The sequence below is a fragment of the Schistocerca piceifrons genome, chromosome 1 (genome assembly GCF_021461385.2).
Source record: "Schistocerca piceifrons isolate TAMUIC-IGC-003096 chromosome 1, iqSchPice1.1, whole genome shotgun sequence".
NCBI classification, from domain to species: domain Eukaryota; kingdom Metazoa; phylum Arthropoda; class Insecta; order Orthoptera; family Acrididae; genus Schistocerca; species Schistocerca piceifrons.
In genome coordinates, this window is record NC_060138.1 from 749,160,546 (window position 1) to 749,180,725 (window position 20,180).

The following is a 20,180-nucleotide window of genomic DNA, read 5'->3' on the forward strand; positions in this document are numbered from 1 at the left end:
CAGAATTATATCTTTAGGGCCAAAAACCATGCCATGATAACGGTATCACCAAATGCAGCATCTGAGGCCCATAAATACTGCCCTTAAGATCTGGCCTCAAAACTCCAGGAATATGAACCACAATGATCCGCTACTGCTAGCAAAGTGTTAACCACAGCACTGCTCAGCCCAGACTCCTTACCTGTCACAAAGGACAAGTTGCCACTTGCACAACAACCACACCTTTTTCACTCCGCCAGGCTATTTCCGTAGCTGCAGGGCTTCCCCACATATTCACATTCAACCCTACATTCCCTAACTATGGACCAAGTCACTTACAGTACATTACAAAAAAATAATTCCAGTAGTTATTTAAATTCACAAGTACATTTTAGACAACATTGTTCAAAGGTTCACATAACTGAAATTTGTAGACATCCAAGAATTTCCATGATAGTTACAGCATTCTACATAAGCAACGCTACAAATTGACATAGGCATTTTGATACAGATACAACATAGGTTGAAAATAGGTGTTACATGCTCTATGTGTTTTTTTCACATAGACAGCCCTAAGAATCTAACAATAAAGGTAAATTTCTTTCAGTTATCTTTTGACCCAGTTTGACATTTGTTTGCCAGATTTCAATGCTGTACATATACATTTGGGGCTTCAAATTGAGATCCTTAAATTCTCAGTCCAAATGCACCATTAATTTATTTTAAAACTATGAAAATGCGGGTGCTCAGTGTGTGTGTGTGTGGGGGGGGGGGGGGGGGGGGGTAGTGGCAGGCGGGTGGGAGGTTGAGGGAGGAATGGTTTAACCATCATGCCTGAGAATGAGAACAGGAAACTTATTCATCTGGTGACCCCGAAACACTTGACAGCACAGGTGCAGACATGGTACGTATATGGCTTTCAATGTTGAAAGAACCTTGTGAGAAAAATTTCAGCTCTAGTTCTGCTAAATGAATATGACATTTACCTCCACTTGAGAAACAATACAATTAAAATGCAGTCACTAGTACATAATCAATTCTTTTCACCACAGCTTACCAATGTACTGAAATATGCCTGATACAAATCAGGATATTTAGAGGATCACCCATGACAGTTTGAAATCCTGCTGAATTTTGTTTTATATTGTGTTCTCTGTCTTGTATGTTACGTGAAGAAATTTCATTCATTTAACATGCATGGTGTAAGAAATTGTTGTTTTAAACATTTATTTACAGACTGTCATTATTGTCATGATTTTGTATCATAATAATGAGTTAGTTATTATTTCCAATTAACAAAATGTACATATGTGAAAGAGTTTAAAAAATGTAAAATAACAGTTCAAAACATAAAACAAATACAAGCAAAGAAAATAACTATCTTAGTAATGAATGTTTAGATATTTTAATTAGATACGTTGAAAATACTCTGACAGCACATTGCGTACAGCTTATTTTCCAAAAATGATATTTCAGAAACCAACTTTTTACACAAGGATGTATGTAACTTGAAAGCCTCTTCAATTTATGTTGTAACAAAAGTTTTCATTTTTCAAAATTAATTAATGGTAGTGAGATATTTTGCAAATTTTCAAATTATTACAAAATTTGAGTGTACAATTTTCAAGAATGTTAATTACATATCAACTTTTATATCGGAAACATTTTCTAAGTATCATCTTTTCAAAGCTATTTGCTTCAAACATAGTATGTCAATTACCTTTCGGGATGTGTTATCCCTTAAAAGTTACATTTGGTTCAAACAAATAAATATATGTATTTAATTATTTTGTCTCCTTTACACACCCACCAAGTTTTAGCAAGATTGCCAGGATTGGTGATTTATTGGTAGAGAAAATGGAGAATGTTACATCAGATGGAGAGTCATCAATGTAAGTGGAAGTAATTTCAGCAAGCCCCAGGAAAGTCTGTGGGGACCCTTACCATTTATGTTTAATTTTAGTGACTTGGTTGACACTTAACAGTAACCTCAAACTTTTTGCAGATGATGCAGATATCTATAATGAAGTAACGTTTTAAAAGTGTTGCCGCCAGTATTCTGTCAGATGTTGATAAGATTTCTAACTGGTTCAAATGTTGGCAACTTGTTTTAAATACTAATAAATGTAAAATTATGCTCTTCACAAAATGGAAAAACATAATATTGTGTGACTACAACATCAATGAGTATGGACCTCGGTGTGGTCAGGTGGCTTGCATGCCTCAGTCATACAGACAGTCGTACTGTAGGTGCAATCGTAATGGAGGAGTATCTGCTGAGAGCCCAGTGAAATGTGTGGTTCTTAAAGATGCACAGCTGTCTTTTCACTAATTGCAGGGGCAACAGTCTGGATGACTGATCTGGCCCTGTAACATCAACAATGTGGCCTTGCTGTGTTAGTACTGCAAACAGCTGAAAGCAAGGGCAAATTACAGCAGTTATTATTCTCAATGGCATCCAGTTCTGCTGTATGGTTAAAAGATGATGGCATCCTATTTAGTAAAATATTCCAGAGTTAAAATAGCCCTCAGGAGGATGTTTCCAACAGGAAAAACAAAACTGGCAATCAACACGTCAGAGTGTAGAATGGTAGATCCCTTAATTGGATAGGTAGGTTAGCAAATTTGATAACGGAAATGGAAAGGTTGTAGTTAGATATAGTGGGGATTAGTGAAGTTCAGTGGCAGGATGAACAGGACTTCTGGGCTCATGAGTTCAGTGTTAAGAATAAAAAACAAAAAAGGGTAATGTGGGAGTAGATCTAATAATGAATAAGAAAATAGGAATGCATGTAAGCTTCTATGAGCAGTATAATGATTGCTTTATTGTAGCCAAGACAGACACAAAGCCAACACCCCCACAATAGGTGTAAGTTTATATGTCAACTAGCCCTACAGATGATGAAGAGATTGAAAAAAATGTATGGTAAAATAAATTATTCATATAGTTAAAGGGGAGAAAAAGTTAATTGTAATGGGGGACTGGAATTCAGCAGTAGGACAAGGAAGAGAAGAAAAAGTAGTAGGCAAATTTGGATTATGGAATGAAAGAGGAAGCCACCTGGTACAATTTTGCACAGTGCATAATTTAATCATCAATAATACTTGGTTCAGGAGTCATGAACACATATTGTGTATGTGGAAGAGACCTGGAGACACCAGAAGGTTTCAGATTGATTATATAATGATAAGACACTTCCAAGGACAGGTTTTCACTCTGACCACAAATTATTGGTGATGAACTGTAGGTTACAACTGAAAAAATTGCAAAAAGGTAGGAAATTAAGTTGATGGGACCTGGACAAGTTGAAAGAACTAGCGGTTGTTGAGAGTTTTGGAAGGAGTGTTAGACAACATCTGTCTGAAACAGGAGAAAGGAATGCAGTAGAAGAAGAATGGCTAACTTTTAGAGATGAAAAAGTGTAGGACCAAAGAGGTAAAAAGACAAGGAATACTAGAAATCCTTGGATATCACAGGAGATATTGAATCTAAGTGTTGAACAGATAAAATATGAAAATGTAGCAAATGAAACAGGCAAGAGGTAATACAAATGTTTAAAAAATGAGAGTGACAGGAAGTGAAAAATGGGTAAGCAGTGATGGCTTGAGACAAATGTAATGATAAAAAAGCAGCTGTGACTAGGAAAAGAGATATATCGTCTACATGAGAATTAAAGAGGCTTTTGGAGAAAAGAAAAGCAGAAAAAGGTCAAGAGATGAATACAGTAAGCATATTCAAAAGGACATAAGTTGCAATAGTTATATGGAGATGGAGAGGCTTGCACTTCTAGTATAATGATGCATGTAATGCCTTACTTTTGTTCTTTCCCTCTTTGTACAGGATTCTGTGATAGACATCTGAAACCATAATTTATTGTGACCAGTGTCTCTTATCTTAAAAATTCATTATTGCAGCATTGTTTTGTTTGCCATCATTCATTTATTTATTCATTCATTGATTAATACATTGGGTTCTGTAAATCTCTTCATGAAGGAAAGCTTTTGGGGTTTGTCGAACTACTGAAGTTATACGTTAGCAAGCAGAAAGAGCCTTTGCAGGCTACTTCTGTGGAGCTCACTAAGGACAAATAATGAGTAGCATTAATTGAGTCACACAGATAATGAAAAGAGAGTCAAGGTCCAGATGTTTCAATTAACTCTAGAGGTAGTGAATAATAATACTTTTTATTTTGTTTTTGAATATCTTGCTGTATCAGCCTCCTATCTGATGTCTATGGGCAACCTGTTATAATATTTGCACTGGAAGAAACTTATTTCTGAACCCTAGACAGAAATGTATAGTATGTTCAAAAGTTTTATTTTTTATGTTTTGGTTGTGAATTACAGACTTCGTCCTAAATTCACTCTTGGTATTAACCATATATACAGGCAGGGGAGTGCCTGTTTTGGAATGTAAGTGTAAAAATTGATAGGTCCTTGAAAATGTTCCTGTAAGTCATTCAGTTTCAATATTTCACAATTCCATATTGCTTGCATTTGAGGAATAAATACTTTTTTGACAGCAGCTGTACTCTCCAGATAACTGTGCTATAGGACAGTCAAATTGTGCTAGCAGTCAAATTTGCAGGTCATAACAATGAGAGATGTTTCTAAGTACAAAGCAGGCAGAACCAAGCTTCTTTGTTAACTTATCCACATTCTGGTGCCAACTCAGTTTATGTCTACACGGATGTCAAGGAAGTCTACACGTACAGTGTCAGCCCAGTGTAGTCATTGATCGTCTGGTTCCTGTAAGTCATTTTCATCTGTTTGGAATTTTGCTGAGAGCTAGTTATAAGCTTGTTCCATTATTCTGGCTGTGCCTGCACATGATCAGTATACCTGTGTACTCAGCAAGGATCATATTTTGTGAAGAGTCATTCAGCGTCCTACATAAATCATTTATGCAGGTGAAGAATGGGAGTTGGCCAAGCACTGAACCTTGCCTGACATCATATTTAGTGTTTCCAACTCCATAGTTAGTCTTATCATAGTAGTATTGTTTGTTAATGTGACCTCACAGTTTCTGCTGTTAAGGTATGGCCCTACCTATACAATGAAAACACATTTAATGCTATGTCATTGTAGTTAGTCTAGAAGAATGTTATATTCACAGAAGATATCAGCAGTTAATTGTTTCTTGTTTAGTTGTATCAGGATTGAGTTCGTGAGATCATATACTGCCTATTCAGCAGAGCTTGTGTAAACCCTTGTCATCAGTCTTGTAAAGGCCTTATCACTATTGCTGTGCAGGCTGAGTTGCCACTGCTACAGTAGGCCAAGTCTGTGAGTTCGTGAAATTTCTCACTGCCACTATTAATCAACTATGCCCCAGGGTCAGGTAACAGGCTAGGAGAATGAAGGTTCTACAACAATCCAATAGATTAGTAACAGAGTCACACAAATGAGTTAAATATGTTCACTTATCTTTGTTTTTTGATGAGTAAGAGGTCTGCAACACTACTTGTAATATAACACAAAAACGCCCTCAATGGCTAAGTACAAATAATCATAGGTAAACTTCACAGTACATAGCAATTGCAGTTTACAACAACTGTCTCTTCACTTTTAAGAGTTCACTAAATGACGTACCCTGTCTAAGTCAGCCCTGGATGATGATTTGTAACCAAGTGAGTGAGCTTCTGAGTGGGCTTCTGTTTGCTGTTGTCTGGTCATTGGTGGATCGTCATCGGCCGGCAATTGCACCGCCCATTCTGTTGGTGGAACTTGCGTAAGTGGCGAGTCTCTATGACACTGGCACCAGCTCGCATCTTTGCACCTGTGACCTGTGGTACTTTTGCCCTGGCTGTGTCTTGTTCGGATGACACAGCAAAAGTAGCCTTTACAGAAGCTAAATTGAACAGTTGTGAAAAGGTTATTTGCAGAGAAATGGTTCAATATTCTGTTGTCAATTACCTTCTTAAAAATTTTAGAAACACATGAATGACGGGAAGGGTCTATAACTAAAGGTCAGTTGTTTACCTCCACTTTTATAAATGAATATTATTATAGCATTTCAGACTCTTTGTTTCATTACAATCCAGAACCAGTGAACATAACAGAGCACCAAATTCCTTCTCATTTTAGCCTAATATCTAACAGTGTGAGGAAGAGGTCTGTATGTGAGAGGACGGGGGGGGGGGGGGGGGGGGGGGGGGGGGGGGAGAATTCACCAAAAATACTAACACTTTACAATAGTAGGTACCTATTACCTACACTGTATTTAACTGAGAGAGTATAGTTTATAGCAAGTTTGTATATATCATTTTACTATCGGGAAGGTAATGTCCATATACATGTGAATACTTTCTGCATTCATATTTTAGTAGTTTTTGACATTGGCTAGTAACACCAGAAAAATACAACAAGCTTAAGGTAAAATGCTAGTGGCAGCATTTAGAGCCATCTGGCATTTACAGTTCTAAAATGAAGAGTGGCAAATGACAAAACAGTTTTGAGGATTAGGAAAACTTGTTCTAGGTACACTTGTTACTAGTCAGTGTCTATAACATAGCTTGTTTAATCTTGTAAGTAATTTAATTATACATCCTGAGGGATCACCAATTTAGCACTGGAGGGAAGCGTGGAGGGTAAAAATTGTAGAGGAAGACCAAGAGATGAATACACTAAGCAGATTCAAAAGGATGTAGGTTGCAGTAGTTACTCAGAGACGAAGAAGCTTGCACAGGATAGAGTAGCATGGAGAGCTGCATACAACCAGTCTGTGGACTGAAAACCGCAACAACAACAATGACAACAACAATTTAATTTTACCATTATGCATGTGTTTCTTTTCATTTCTCATTTTTATTACTTTGGTTGGTTGGTTGTTTGGGGAAGAAGACCAGACAGCGAGGTCATCGGTCTCATTGGATTAGGGAAGGGCGGGGAAGAAAGTAGGCCGTGCCCTTTCAAAGGAACCATCCCGGCATTTGCCTGGAGCGATTTAGGCAAATCACAGGAAACCTAAATCAGGATGGCTGGACGCGGGATTGAACTGTCGTCCTCTCGAATTCGAGTCCAGTGTCTAACCACTATGCCACCTCGCTCGGTTTACTTTGATGATATTAGTTCTGCATATGTTGACTGTTAGACAGTAAATATGAGTACTGTGCACTTAAAATCTCTATGTTTGAGAACAGTCTTAGGAAATGGATAGACTGCTACTCGCTCTAAAGATGACCCGATGACCCAGTGAGCTGCAGACAGGCACAATGAAAAGACTGTTACACATTATAGTTTTCAACAAAAGTATTCTTCAGCAAAGAAAACACCCTCATATTCACATAAGTATACACACCTCAGACAACATGACCACTACCGCATGTAGCTCTGACCAGAATGTGTCTTTCAGGTGAATAGCAGTCTGGATTGGGGCGGGGGAAGGGGGAGGAAGAGCAGGGCACAGGTGGGGAGAGAAAAGAGCACTGTCTGGTGGGACACACGTGGATTAGAGACTGCTGGGCGCAACGTTGAAAGGTGGTGGGAGATGGGGTGTGGTGGTAAAAACAGGGAGCAGAGAAAAAGAGGAGCATTAAACAAGATGAGCAGGGAAGGGAAAGGACATGCAGGTACATCGGCATAAGGTGCCACACAAAGAGAGTGAGCAAATGTGGAAACGGAGGAGGTGCTAGTACAAGGAGGTGGAAACTGTTTGGTGGAGGGTGTAGGGACAATAGCTTATCATAGGTTGAGGCCGAGATAATTTCAGGAGCAGAGAATACATTGTAAGGATAACTCCTCTGCACAGTTCCGGAAAGCTGGTTATGGAGGGGGAGGATTCAGATGCCCTGTGTTGTGAAGCAGCCATTGACATCTAGCATGTTGTGTTCAGCTGCATGTTGTGCCACAGGATGTCTACCGGCAATTTGCTCTTGACTACAGTTTGACAGAGGCCATTCATCATGTTGGCAGATTTAACAACGCAAAAACCTGTGCAACAGTTGCAGCAAAGCTGGTATACAACGTGGCCGCTTTCACAGGTGGCCCAAACTTTGACGGGGTAAGGTAAGCCTGTGACAGGACTGGAATGGGAAGTGGTGGGTGGGTGAATTGGACAGGTCTTGTACCTTGGTCTTCCACAGGGAAATGATCTCTGTGGTAGGGGTTTGGGCTAGGAATGGCGTAGGGATGGACTAGAATGTTGTGGAGGTTAGGTGGGCAATGGAACACCACTTTAGGAGGGGGCATCATGATAGGTAATCAAAGCCCTGATGAAGGATGTGGTTCAGTTGCTCCAGTCTGGGGAGGTATTGGGTGATGGAGGGGTCACTCTTTTGTAGCTAACTCTTGGGGATGGTGAGAGGATTGGGAATATGTGGGGAAATGCCATGAGAAATCTGTCTGTGGACTAGGTCCGGGCTTAGTACCAGTCTGTGTAGGCCTTTATGAGACTTTCAGCATGCTGTGAAAGAGAGTCTTGTCACTGCAGATACATTGTCCCCAGTTGGCAAAGCTGTATGGGAGAGATTTTTTGGTGTGGAAGGGACAGCAGCTGTCAAGATGCAGGTCACAGGTACTGTTGGTAGCTGATGGTTTTGACATGAAGCAAATGGGAGACAAGGTGTTGAAGTTGTGAAGTAATGAGAATAGAGTGACTGGTCTGTGAAGGAGAGAAGGTCTTTGACAGGTCCAACATGGTTAAATTTGACTAAAAGTGGGGCCTTAGGTTAGGACGGAAACTTCTGTGGGACTGAGGAATTTGGTGGAAAAAGTTAAGAACAGTGTTCCAGGATTGTTAAGGGTCTAGATTTGGAGCATTGTTTAGGCTCTAGATTTGGAGCATTGCTAGGGAGTTTTGGTGGATCTAGCAAGTTGAAAGGTCCACTAGGCAGGGTCTGAGTGCCATGTAGGGGTTGACAAGGTGGAACACCTATACTCTGAATCCATTTCCCTCCTCACCCCTATGACACCCTGCATATCCACCATCTACATGCTCCCTAAAATTCACAAACCCAACAATGTTGTATGTGCCATTGCAGCTTATTATTGTGCCCCCACTGAAAGGATTTCAGACCTCATTGACCAACACCTTCAACCAGTTGCACATAGTCTAGCTCTCCACATCAAAAATACCAACCAGCTCCTTCACCAACTCTTCACTATCCCCATCCTCTTACCTCCTGGTTCCCTACAGGTCACAACTGTTGATGCCACTTCCTTATACACCAACACTTCTCATGCCCATGGTCTTGCCACAATTGAACACTGCTTTTCCCAATGTCCTTCAGACTCCAGAGCCACTACCTAATTCCTCATTCACTTAACTAACTTTATCCTAACACAAAGCTATTTCTCCTCTCAACAAATCTGCAGCACAGCCATGGGCACCCGCATAGCAACCTCCTATGCCAATCTGTATATGGGCCATCTAGCAGAAACCTTGCTAGCCTCCCAAAACTCAAAATCTGTGGTCTGTTTCAGTTTCATTGATGATATCTTCATGGTCTGGGCTCAGAGCCAATGCATCCTATCCTTATTCCTTCACAATCTCAACACCTTTCCCATCCTCTTCAACTGGTCCTTCTCAACCTAGTATGCCACCTTCCTAGACGTTGACCTCCTCTTCTTTAATGTGGAGAGAGGTCCACATTAAACCCAACAACCACCAACAGTACATAGATTTTGACAGCCACCATCCCTTCCACACCAAAAAATCCCTCCCATATAGCCTTGCCACTCAGGAACAGCATAAATGTAGTGTCAAGCATTTCCGTTCCCAGTGTTCTCAAAGGCTCATCAAGATATTCACAGACAGGCACTACTCCCAGAGCTAATCCACAAACTGACTTCCTGTGCCATTTCCCCACATATGCCCAATCTTCCCACCACCCCAAAGAGCTAGCTAAAAAAGGGTGACCCTTTTGTTACCCAGTACCGTCCCAGACTGGAGCAACTGAACCACATCCTTCATCAGGGGTTTGATTACCTACCATGATGCCCTCAGATGAGGGACATCCTACCCAAGATCCTTCCCACCCCTCCTAAAGTGGTGTTCCATATCCCACTCAACCTCCACAACATCCCAATCCATCCCTATGCCACTTACAATACCAACCCCTTGTCACAGGGATTATTTCCCTGTGGAAGACCAAGGTGCAATATCCGTCCAATTCACCTACCCAGTACTTCCTATTCCAGTCTTATCACAATCTTATCTTACCCCATCAAAGGCCAGGGCACCTGTGAAAGTAACCATGTTGTATACCAGCTCTGCTGTAGCCACAGCACAGGTTTTTATACTGGTGTGACTATCAACCAGGTGCGCACCAGGATTGACAGCCACCCTGTGGCACAATGTGCATCCAACGTAACACGCTAGATTTTAATTGTTGCTTCACAATCAACGCCAACTGGATCCTTCCCTCAAACACTAGCTATTCTGAACTGCCCAGATGGGCATTATTCTAACAACACATTCTCTGACCCCTCCTCCCAACAGTTTCTGCCACCTTGTCCTTCACATTCCCTCACCCTCTTTATGTGCCATCCTCTGCCAATGTATCTGCCTGTCCTTTCCCCTTCCTTTCTCCCCTCCTTTTCCAGTCACATTTTTTCTCCTATACCCAACCTCCTAATGCTGCACCTGCATGTCCCCCCAAGTAATGCTCTTCTCCTTATCCACCCATACCACCTTCCCCACATCACTCCAGATTGTAATTCATGAGACAGTCACATCTTGGTTTGAGCTGCTGGTAGCAGCAATCATGTGTGCATGAGGTATGCTTGCTTGTGTGAGTGTTTCATTTGCTGAAGGAGGCTTTGGCCAAAAGCCATAATGTGTAGCAGTCTTTTTGTTGTGCCTGTCTTCAAGTCAATGGGTCATCTTTCCTGTGTGTAGAAATCTATTCTTTTCCTAATATATTTGATCTTTCAACCTCAACTTTCCATTGTTAATTTATTTGTGAAACATTAAATCCTTTCTTCTCTTAATCTACATATACTCTCTGCAAACAATTGTATGGTGAATCAAAGAGGGTGCTTTACACTGGTATTAATGACCTCTCCTATTCCACTCTCTAGCGGAGTGAGGATGAATTACAGATTATTGTCTGCATGCCTTCGTGTATCCAGTAATCTCTCCTATATTATTCTCATAATCCATAGATGAGATATATCGTGGAGGCAGCAGAATTGTTGTGTAGCATTTCTTGATTATGGTTTCTCTAAATCTACCCTGTATGATTTCACAAGAACAAAGTTACCTTTCTTCCAAAGATTCCCATCTATGATCCATGATTAAGTTTGCTAGACAATTTTATGGGATCAACGGACCTGTTATGAGAGCAGCAGTGCATTTCTGAAAGTGTAAACTATCTGCTGTCATACCTCCATGATAAGGACTCCATTGAGTGGTACTACAGGATTTGTTGCACCAGTATCTTGTCTCATCACAAATATCACATACTTCCTACAATCTTCCCAACTGTAAAAGTTTTATATTTTCCTCCCCTACAACAGATTCTACATGTTTATCATGTTTTGCATTGCTTTGTAATATTGCCCCAAAATATCTAAATGGAAGTTCACCACTAATCTTTTAATTAGATAGCTGCTATAGGGTTATTTCTACTTCTTATTAGTATTACCTTACGCTTATTCACATTTAAAGAGCACTGCCAAAAATTACACCAAGTAGAAATGCTTTCTTAAGTAATTCTGCATTTATCATGCAGTGATAATTCTTTCTTGTGGGCAATTCCAAACAATCCAGTATTGCTGCTGACCCTATCTCATGGACTGCCCTACTGCTTTTACTTGGGGCACAGCAGCTGTAATTGTCATTTTTGTTGAACTTTCTGTCTGTCGTATAAAGTACTGCTTTTTGTTAGTCTAAAATACTTTGGGATGGTTATGTATATGTGAAGCTACTCTGTATAATAATATCTTGGCTGTCAGTCACCAGTATGGTACAGCACTCAGTACATTTTGGGTATTCAGTTAAAACTGAGTCTATCTGTCTGTCTGTTTCTACTATATGATTGTGTGAAAATTCAGCTTAGTTTTACATGAAAGTTTCTTTATGATCTCCGGCAGATTCTTTATTTTTGCTAGTAACATCATAATGTGTAAACTTAGAATAGGATTCTGTAACAAATGGACACTTGTGGTATTCTTTTGTAATTCCATGTATACATAGTTTACACTATTTATGGACAGGAGTGACTTCTGCTTTTTCCACTCATTTGGAACTGTTAGTTGTGGAAGATATCCTCAATGATGTAGAGCTAGTGAATGGGTTAATTCCACAGTGAATTCAGTGTAAAATTGATAGGAATGCTGAGCAATGTGGTATGTTCTTTGCCTTTCAAAAAGCATTGAGATTCTCGTGTATACAAGCAGTTTTAAATGCAGCAGTTAATATTTTAGCTCTCTATCTGGTGTCTTCAATTTTGACTTCAGACTAATGTACAAGGAACCAGTTGGAAGTCTGAATCTGTCTGTTGATTTCATGCAGAAGTTCTCATGATTTTCTGATGCAGGTTTTGACTGTGTAAATTGTTGCTTGTTTCACACATAGCCCTTCTTATGGATATGTAATAAGTATTACATTTTCTCTACCAGTGTCCATGCACATTTTCATTCTTTTCTTGTGTGCCTGTCCATGACTCATTTCTTCTACTATTCAGTGACTGGTCTACTATACTCTTAAATTATTTATATTCTACCAGACCTTTCTTTGCCATGTTGGTGTCCTTACAGTTTTTATAGGAGATACTAACAATAATTATTTTCATGACATTCTCTGAATATATCATTAAACCAAGTTGTGTTTTACAGACCATTTACCTGCTTATTTCGAATGTTGTTACATGGAGGATGATTCATGACATGATTGAGCATTAACTGTAACTGTTTTGTGTTTTAAACAGTCATGATGTAGAGACCTCATCCATGATAGTGACTTTATAATTATTTATCCACAACTAGAATACCATAACCATAACTGTTAAGTTTGTTTCTAATTTTCATCATGGCTTTCTGACAGAATACTGCACCTTCAATTTTGAATGGGTAAAAATATTTTGAAATATCTTTTACAGGAGATAGTAACAATCACACAAAACCTGAGAGCTTAAAGGTGGAAGATAGGGTAATAATTAAGGTTACACATGAACATAAAGAAAGAGTTAATAAGTTTGGAAAACTACGTGTGTTGTATATGGTAGAGGTGAAGGGCGGGGAAAAGTAGACAGGACAGGAAATAAAAGATTTAGAAATCTAATTTGAGTGAAGAAAGTGATAGTTATGGAGGAGAAATGTGAGGGCCAAAGAAATTAATGTAAATTAATGCCAGATGGATAGTGAAAACCAAAGATATGTTGTAGTGCCATTTCCCACCTGTGGAGTTCTTAGAAACTGGTGTCTGGAGGAAGAATCTGGATGGCACAGGTGTTGAAACAGGCACTGAGATCACAGTTGCCATATTGTAAAGCATGCTCTTGAAAAGGATATAGTGTGTTGCCAGTATAGACCCTCTGTCTTTGTCCATTTATCCTAAGTGGTAACTTGGTAGTAGTCATACCTATGTAAAAACTGAACAGTGTTTACACAACAGTTGGTTTACAACATGTGTCTTTTCACAGGTGGTTCTCCTTTTGATAGTACATCTTTTGCCAGTTACAGGGCTGGTATAGTAGGTAATAGGAGTGTCACAGGCAAGTCTTATAGCAGTATTAGCCATAGGGGTGGGATCCATAGGGTAGGGAAAAGAATGCAGAAGGAGTATAGGGCCTGACCAGGATATTATGGACATTGGTGGAGGTGACAAAAAGCTGTTCTAAGTGTGGGGAGCAAAATATGGGACAAATGGACCTCATTCCACAGCATGATTTTAGGAAATCATTGCCTTGTTGAAGTGACTGATAAATACGCTAATAATGTATGACGAGGTGTATTTCTAAACTGTTTTTGGGAGGGATTAGAAGTACCAAGACTGGATGTGATGGTCTGTGAAATCTGCTTCTGAAGGAGGCTGATGAGGTAATTATGTCCAATGAAGGCTGAGGTGAGAATGGTTGTGTACTTTTGTAAAATGTCTATACCTGAACAAATATGTTTGCCACAAATACCAGGACTATAAGGGAGGGAACGTTTGACATGGAAAGGATGACAACTGTGCAAATGAAAGTACTGTCATTTTTTAGTAGGTTTTATGTGAACACTCACCTTCAGTGACGATGAGATCAACATCAAAGAAAGTGGGATAGGACTTGGATTAGAATCTAGTGACAGTTAATTCAAAGAATGTATTTAGAGTACAAGAATTGTAACACATCAGTCCCACCTTGAGTCCCTATAGGAACAATGTCTTCAATGTATCTAAACCAAACCAGGGGCTGAAGGTTCATGAATCCCAGGAAATTTCACTCCAAGCAACCCATGAAAAGTTTGGCACAGGAAGGAGCCATCCTGGTTGCTATGGGCATGCCCCTCATCTGTTCATACGTCTGTCCCTCAAAGATAAAGTAGTTTTTCATTAAGTAAAAGTTGATTAAGATGAGCAGGAAGGATATTTGTAGTCAGGTGGTCATTGAGCAGGAAGGATATTTGTAGTCAGGTGGTCATTGGTCAAGGTAATGTTCAGCCTCACACAGATCATGTACATGGGGGGATATTGGTGTAGAGGGAGGTGGTATCAATGATGACAACCAAGGTCTGTGAATGAGGGTAACGGACCCAGATTTCATATGATCTAAGGAATGGTTGATGTCTTTAACAGAGGAAGAAAGTCTTTGTACAGTAGATTGCAGCTGTTGATCAACTAAGGCAGATATACGTTTGGTGAGTGTGTGGTTTGAGTGGGGTAAGAAGTTCTGTGAACTGAGATGTCACTCCTTGTGAGGGGCCTTAGATTTTAAGGAGGGGCTGTAGGTCAGTTTGTATCACAGGAATGGGATCTTGATGGCATATGCTGTACATAAAGGTGTCAGACAGCTGGCATAGACCCTCACTTACATTCCCCTGTCAGTTAAGCACTGCAGTGGTAGATCCCTTATGTGTTTGGGGGGTAATGACGGAGTCATCAGTTTTTAGGAAACAAAGAGTGTGGAGTTCTGCAGAAGACAGATTAGGGTCAGGTTGTAGGGACCTGAGAAAGGCTTGTGAAGCAATGCTAAATGTTAGGAATTCTTGGAAGACTTGTAAGGGGTGATCTCGATATAGTGGTGGTTTCCTCTTATTAATTTTTGTAAGATGTCTTGTCAGTAATCTCTGTCTTGCTTATTACCCTATCTTCCACCTTTAACCTCTAGGATTTCACATCTCATGTGGCACAGTTGCCAACAATCATTCTTTCCTTCTCATCCCATCTATTAAATTTCCCTGACCAGTTTCTGGGTGACTTTTTCAGTCCCTCCCATTTTCCTAAACCTCACCATCCTTGATGCTGAGCGCCCAACAAACCAACATCATCATCTCACCAGTACTTTTCCTTCATACCTCTTCCTTCCCCTTCAATCCTTCTGCCAGAATAAGGAGTCACTGACTCCAAAAGCTTGCACATTTACTTAACTCTTAAATGTGTATTCTCCTGCCACCACTTGGTGAACTGGTTTTTTAATCTATCCAGCTACATTATATTTTCAAAAATTGATTTTTTTGTTAATTCATTATCTCATTCATTTTTCATCCTTTTCTGTTCTTACATTCTAGCTTCACACCTTTTTCACTATCTATCCCATCACTTCTCTGACTTGTCAACAGTTTTCTCTTCACCAGCATTCCATTAACATTTCAGATATACTGATTTCATCTACTGAATTCCGTTTTGTAATGCAGTTTCAGTATTCTTGTATTACTTTCTTTGGATGGAATTCTTAATGTCTGCATCCTCTTTCAGCTTCTGCATTTTCCTGCTTCCTAGAGGGAAAAAAGAACAGCTGTTACCAGACTCTTAAGATATGAACATTTTAGTAATGATTGCTATTCTCTCCTAACAAACAAAGCTGCTTGTGTGTTTTTAAACAGCCTGAAATTTCATTTTGAACTATATTTAAAAAGAGGTAATAATTCAATGGATAACTATGTATGCACAGCCAAATGCTGTGTTTTCAGAGAGTTACTAATATCTTATTACCATTTAGTTATTGCTTGAAATACATTTATGTCTATGTGATGTAATTTCAAATATTAATATTAGACACTGGTATCCAGAAAGTAACAACTGTTGTGATTAAAAAATTAACAATATTGAAAAAACAAATTTTATTACATACATTTTAAAGAGGTGCTCTTAAGTAGTTTTTCTACTTAATTTCCATTCAAATTGTGGCAGTAATCATACTGTGGCACAAGTTTTTCAATACTGTCTCTGTAGAACTCTGCCACCTGCAATTGCAACCACTGGTTTATACTGGCATGCAGTTTGGCATCAGTATCAGAGTACTGTGTAGCAAGCCTTGTATCCATTTCTGGGAAGAAATGGTAGTAACTTGGTGCCAAATCTGGGCTGTATGGTGGATGATACAACATCTGCCATCCAAAACCCCATAGGAGCTCTTGGGTACAATTGGCCATGTGTGGACCTGCATTGTTGTGAAAAAGCAAAACTTTTGTGCTGGTTTTCCCCAATACTTGATTTGTATCACCTGCCTTAACTTTGTCAGTGTTACCTCTCAGAGTTAACTGTTATGCCACATTCAAGGAAATCAACAAGAATCACTCCCTTGGAATGATCTATCTCACTGAAAGTATTTGCAAAAACTTCCTTGGTTTCGTTGGAGAATTTGCGCATCCCCATTCCATCAACTTGATACACAACTGACATGCTTCACCTAAGTCTAGGCCCAGTTGCGATATGATCAATACGTCTGTTACCATCTTTCTCGTAATCTTCAAGAAAGCTTGCAGCTGCTACCAGTCTGTTTTTTGTGGCCTTTTGTTAGGATTTTGGGAACCCACCTAGCACAAAATTTGTGGTACCCCACTTTCTTTGCCACAGTTTCATGCACCAAACTCCGTGAAATTTGGAGAAAAGATTGCAAAAGTTTTGTAATTGTGATACAATGGTTTTCATGAAGTTTTGTTGTTATTTTCATCACCAGTTCGTCAATCACAGGGCCAGGCCTACCACTGTGGTGCTCATCATGGACATTGGTATGCCCCTTTTTAAAATCAATGCACCATTGCCTCACTCAGCTGTCACTCATTATCCTTTTTTGTACACATCACAAAGTTCACAATAAATTTCAATTGATTTGCAGTTTTCTGCTGACAGAAACCTTATCGCAGAATGCATCTCACAAGTTATGGGATTTACTATGGCAGTGCACATTTTGATACATCACAGAAAACAAAGTGGCATAGACACAGACCACTTGCTACCACCTCTAGATGCATACTGAGTGTAAGAATGTTGTGGCACCAAGATGGCAGCTGTAGCCCCACCCACCACCTCCATAGACAAACATCTGTTACTTTCTGGATAGCCATGATATAATTCCCACTTTATCATATGAAAACTGAGAAACACTTGTTAATGTCATATTTGTGAATTATCCGCTTCTCAATCACAAAATTAATTGTTTTTCAGACAATCCAGCAATGTTTGCATGGAAGCCAATGCGGCGACAGGACTTCAGATGCCCCTTATGTGAAAAAAAGTTTGTTAATAAATCAAATCTCAACATTCATGTGCGTGATAAACATGGTGAAGGGTCAGGTCCACAAGTCTGTTTCATCTGCTTTAAACAAGTGAAAAACCAAAGCTGTTTACGTGTTCACATGTATTACAAACATCGTTCTAATTTATCACCAAGTTCATTGCCTCATAATGAAAGCAAAATATAAAATTTTACTAAGTTATCAAGCTTTCAAAATGTTCATGCAATACTCATAAAAATACTGTTCCTAAAGATATTTTAGAATTTGTAGTTGTACATTTCATAGGGCAGCTCTGCTGCAGAATTTACAGAACTGTATAATAAAATTTATGTTAAAGTGCATAGTTATGTAGAAAATAATTGATAATTTCATAAACTGAAAAATGTTTCATACCTAGTGCCTCTTTTAGGGAGTCTTTTGTATACATACATGCAGGCCAGTATTTTAATGTCTGATATGCTGAATATTATAAACACACTGATGTTAGCATAAGTACTTCATTTTTAAAATTTATATCAATATTTTTGTGTAAAGATAGAAACAGTATTTTCTGAGACACTTTTTGTGTTGTATGTTTCACACAGTGTAAAGAAGTTTAATATGTTTAAATGAACAAATAACCGAAAAAATTATCCAAACAGACCTTTTTTTGTTAAATATGAAAAATTACTCCAAGACTCAGAAAAAGCATGGGTATGACACTGAAACTTTAGGAGATTGTGATGTGTTGAGCAGCAACACCCAAAATGTGATGCTGAATCTCAAGAGCTTTGTACACTTTGTGCAAGCATTAAGGGAAAGAGGAAAATCACTGAATTTCAGGCCCTGTATAATTTCTTGCATGTTTTTGTTTGCCAAACCGTGTGCCTTGAGTGTGGCCCTTTGTTGAGTGTGTTCACTGTACTACTAAATTTGATTGTGATGATTTGCAGGGTTTATCATCACATGGGCAGCAACTGTATAATGTTCCTGTATGTGTTCAGAAAAATAAATTGCATTTGAGTCTCTTACCATAAAAGTCTAATGGGTGATGTATAATAGTTACACTTGTTTAAGATATAGTAATAAATGAGGTCAGAGAGTGATACATCTGAGTACTGAAGCTGTACATTCACATACTTTCCAGATATTGTTGCAGTCGAATGACAGAAACCTGTGTTGAAAAAGTTTATGCTGTCTAACTGGTGAATCTTGCACCATAGTTGCTGGGTGATAAACTGAAGTAAGTCTGATATGAAGACTGAATCTTTGCCTGATGAATATTTCTCTGCCACATGATAGTTTTGATTCATAGAATTTTGTCAGGACATTTGGCTTTTCACAAAATTTGTGTGTTATTCATCACACATGAGCTTTTTGTTGGTTTAGCTGATAAAGCCACCATTCTTCAAACAAGATCATGTATGTTTATGTAATACAGAAACAAAAAGCTTCATTTTCATTAATGAATCATAATTGTAACAAATATAACAGTGGACTCACATAACAGAGATGGCTGAAACAAATGAGTATTTATAACTGGGTGCAAAAAAGACCATTATTATGGGTAAAGAGAGGTAAAATATAGTCTCCTTTTGTGATGCACAACTTTTTCATCTGCAGTTTACACTTTATGTTATCTAATATAACTGCATTTAACTGTCTCTATTCTGAATTTTTATAATAATGCTTGACCTTTCACTTTACTGAATTTTGTGAGTACAGTCTCTATAATTATGGTTCTCAACCAACTGTGTTTCCAAATATCATTTTCTATTATGACTTGCATTGAGTTCACTTGTGTTAGTTTACTTGTTTGATTTCTAACTAGTGCAGTATTAAATTTGTTTTTAATCCATAAATGACCTTATATGTTATTGAAATGATTTGCAGTATTTACTGCTGTTTTATTATATGCAGAGTTGCCTTATTCTTTGGCATAATTCACTATGTCAAAGAAATCTTCCTAATTTATTTATGACAGAGTGTAGATACCCAAACAGTTACATAGGCTGATTTTAAGGAGGTGGCAGCATACTTCATACACAAAATTATTCATGCTTCAAAAGAAAATTGTGTGTGTTTCAAGCAAGGCAAAGAGAGAAAATTATAAGTGAGAAAAACTTGAAATCGGTACCCTTGTATCGAGCCTCTTTTATTATTTAATGAAAAAAGATTATCACTTTCCCTTATTGCAAAGTATTTGTTAATGGGAAATAGAATTTAATAAAAAACCATTCAGTATTACACAACAACATGATTCTTAAGAAATGCCATAACATTTGTAGTACTTTTAGTTTCCTGTTTCTTGGATACAAAGCTGAAGCTTAACACTACTATCAAGGATTTAATGGCATATATAAGAATGAGCATATGTAATAGGAAATTCCATGGTGTTGTCCCAATCATTATTAGCTGCAGCCTTAAAGGCAACCTTCACTTTCTTAATACAAAGAGTGGAAAAGACTATCTCTCATCACATTTTATGGTTTTTGATAAATGTAAAATAAACTTAATAAACAAATCATTTAAAAATTATGTAATTTATATGCTTATCTACATTTTATAAATGAAACTTTCTGACATTTTCTTCAGTGCTGAGATACAATTGCCCGAAA

The 20,180-nt window shown here is 38.5% G+C and overlaps 1 protein-coding gene across 4 annotated transcripts in view; it reads left to right on the forward strand.

The window, feature by feature from the left end:
- The window catches only part of LOC124711896 (longitudinals lacking protein, isoforms H/M/V-like), a 474,926-nt gene extending 456,333 nt beyond the window's left edge, over window positions 1-18,593 (forward strand). The window contains exon 9 of one of the 4 annotated variants that reach the window (XR_007005545.1): window positions 17,513-17,622. Coding sequence is in view for 1 of the 4 variants with exons in the window: in XM_047242177.1 (XP_047098133.1) it covers window positions 17,513-17,769 (257 nt within the window). In the remaining 3 variants the exon portion in view is untranslated. Of the gene's footprint in view, window positions 1-15,820; window positions 15,957-17,512 lie in introns of those variants that run through there. The other 3 variants (XM_047242204.1, XM_047242213.1, XM_047242177.1) reach the window with 3 other exon arrangements.
- The last annotated feature ends 1,587 nt before the right edge of the window (window positions 18,594-20,180 follow it).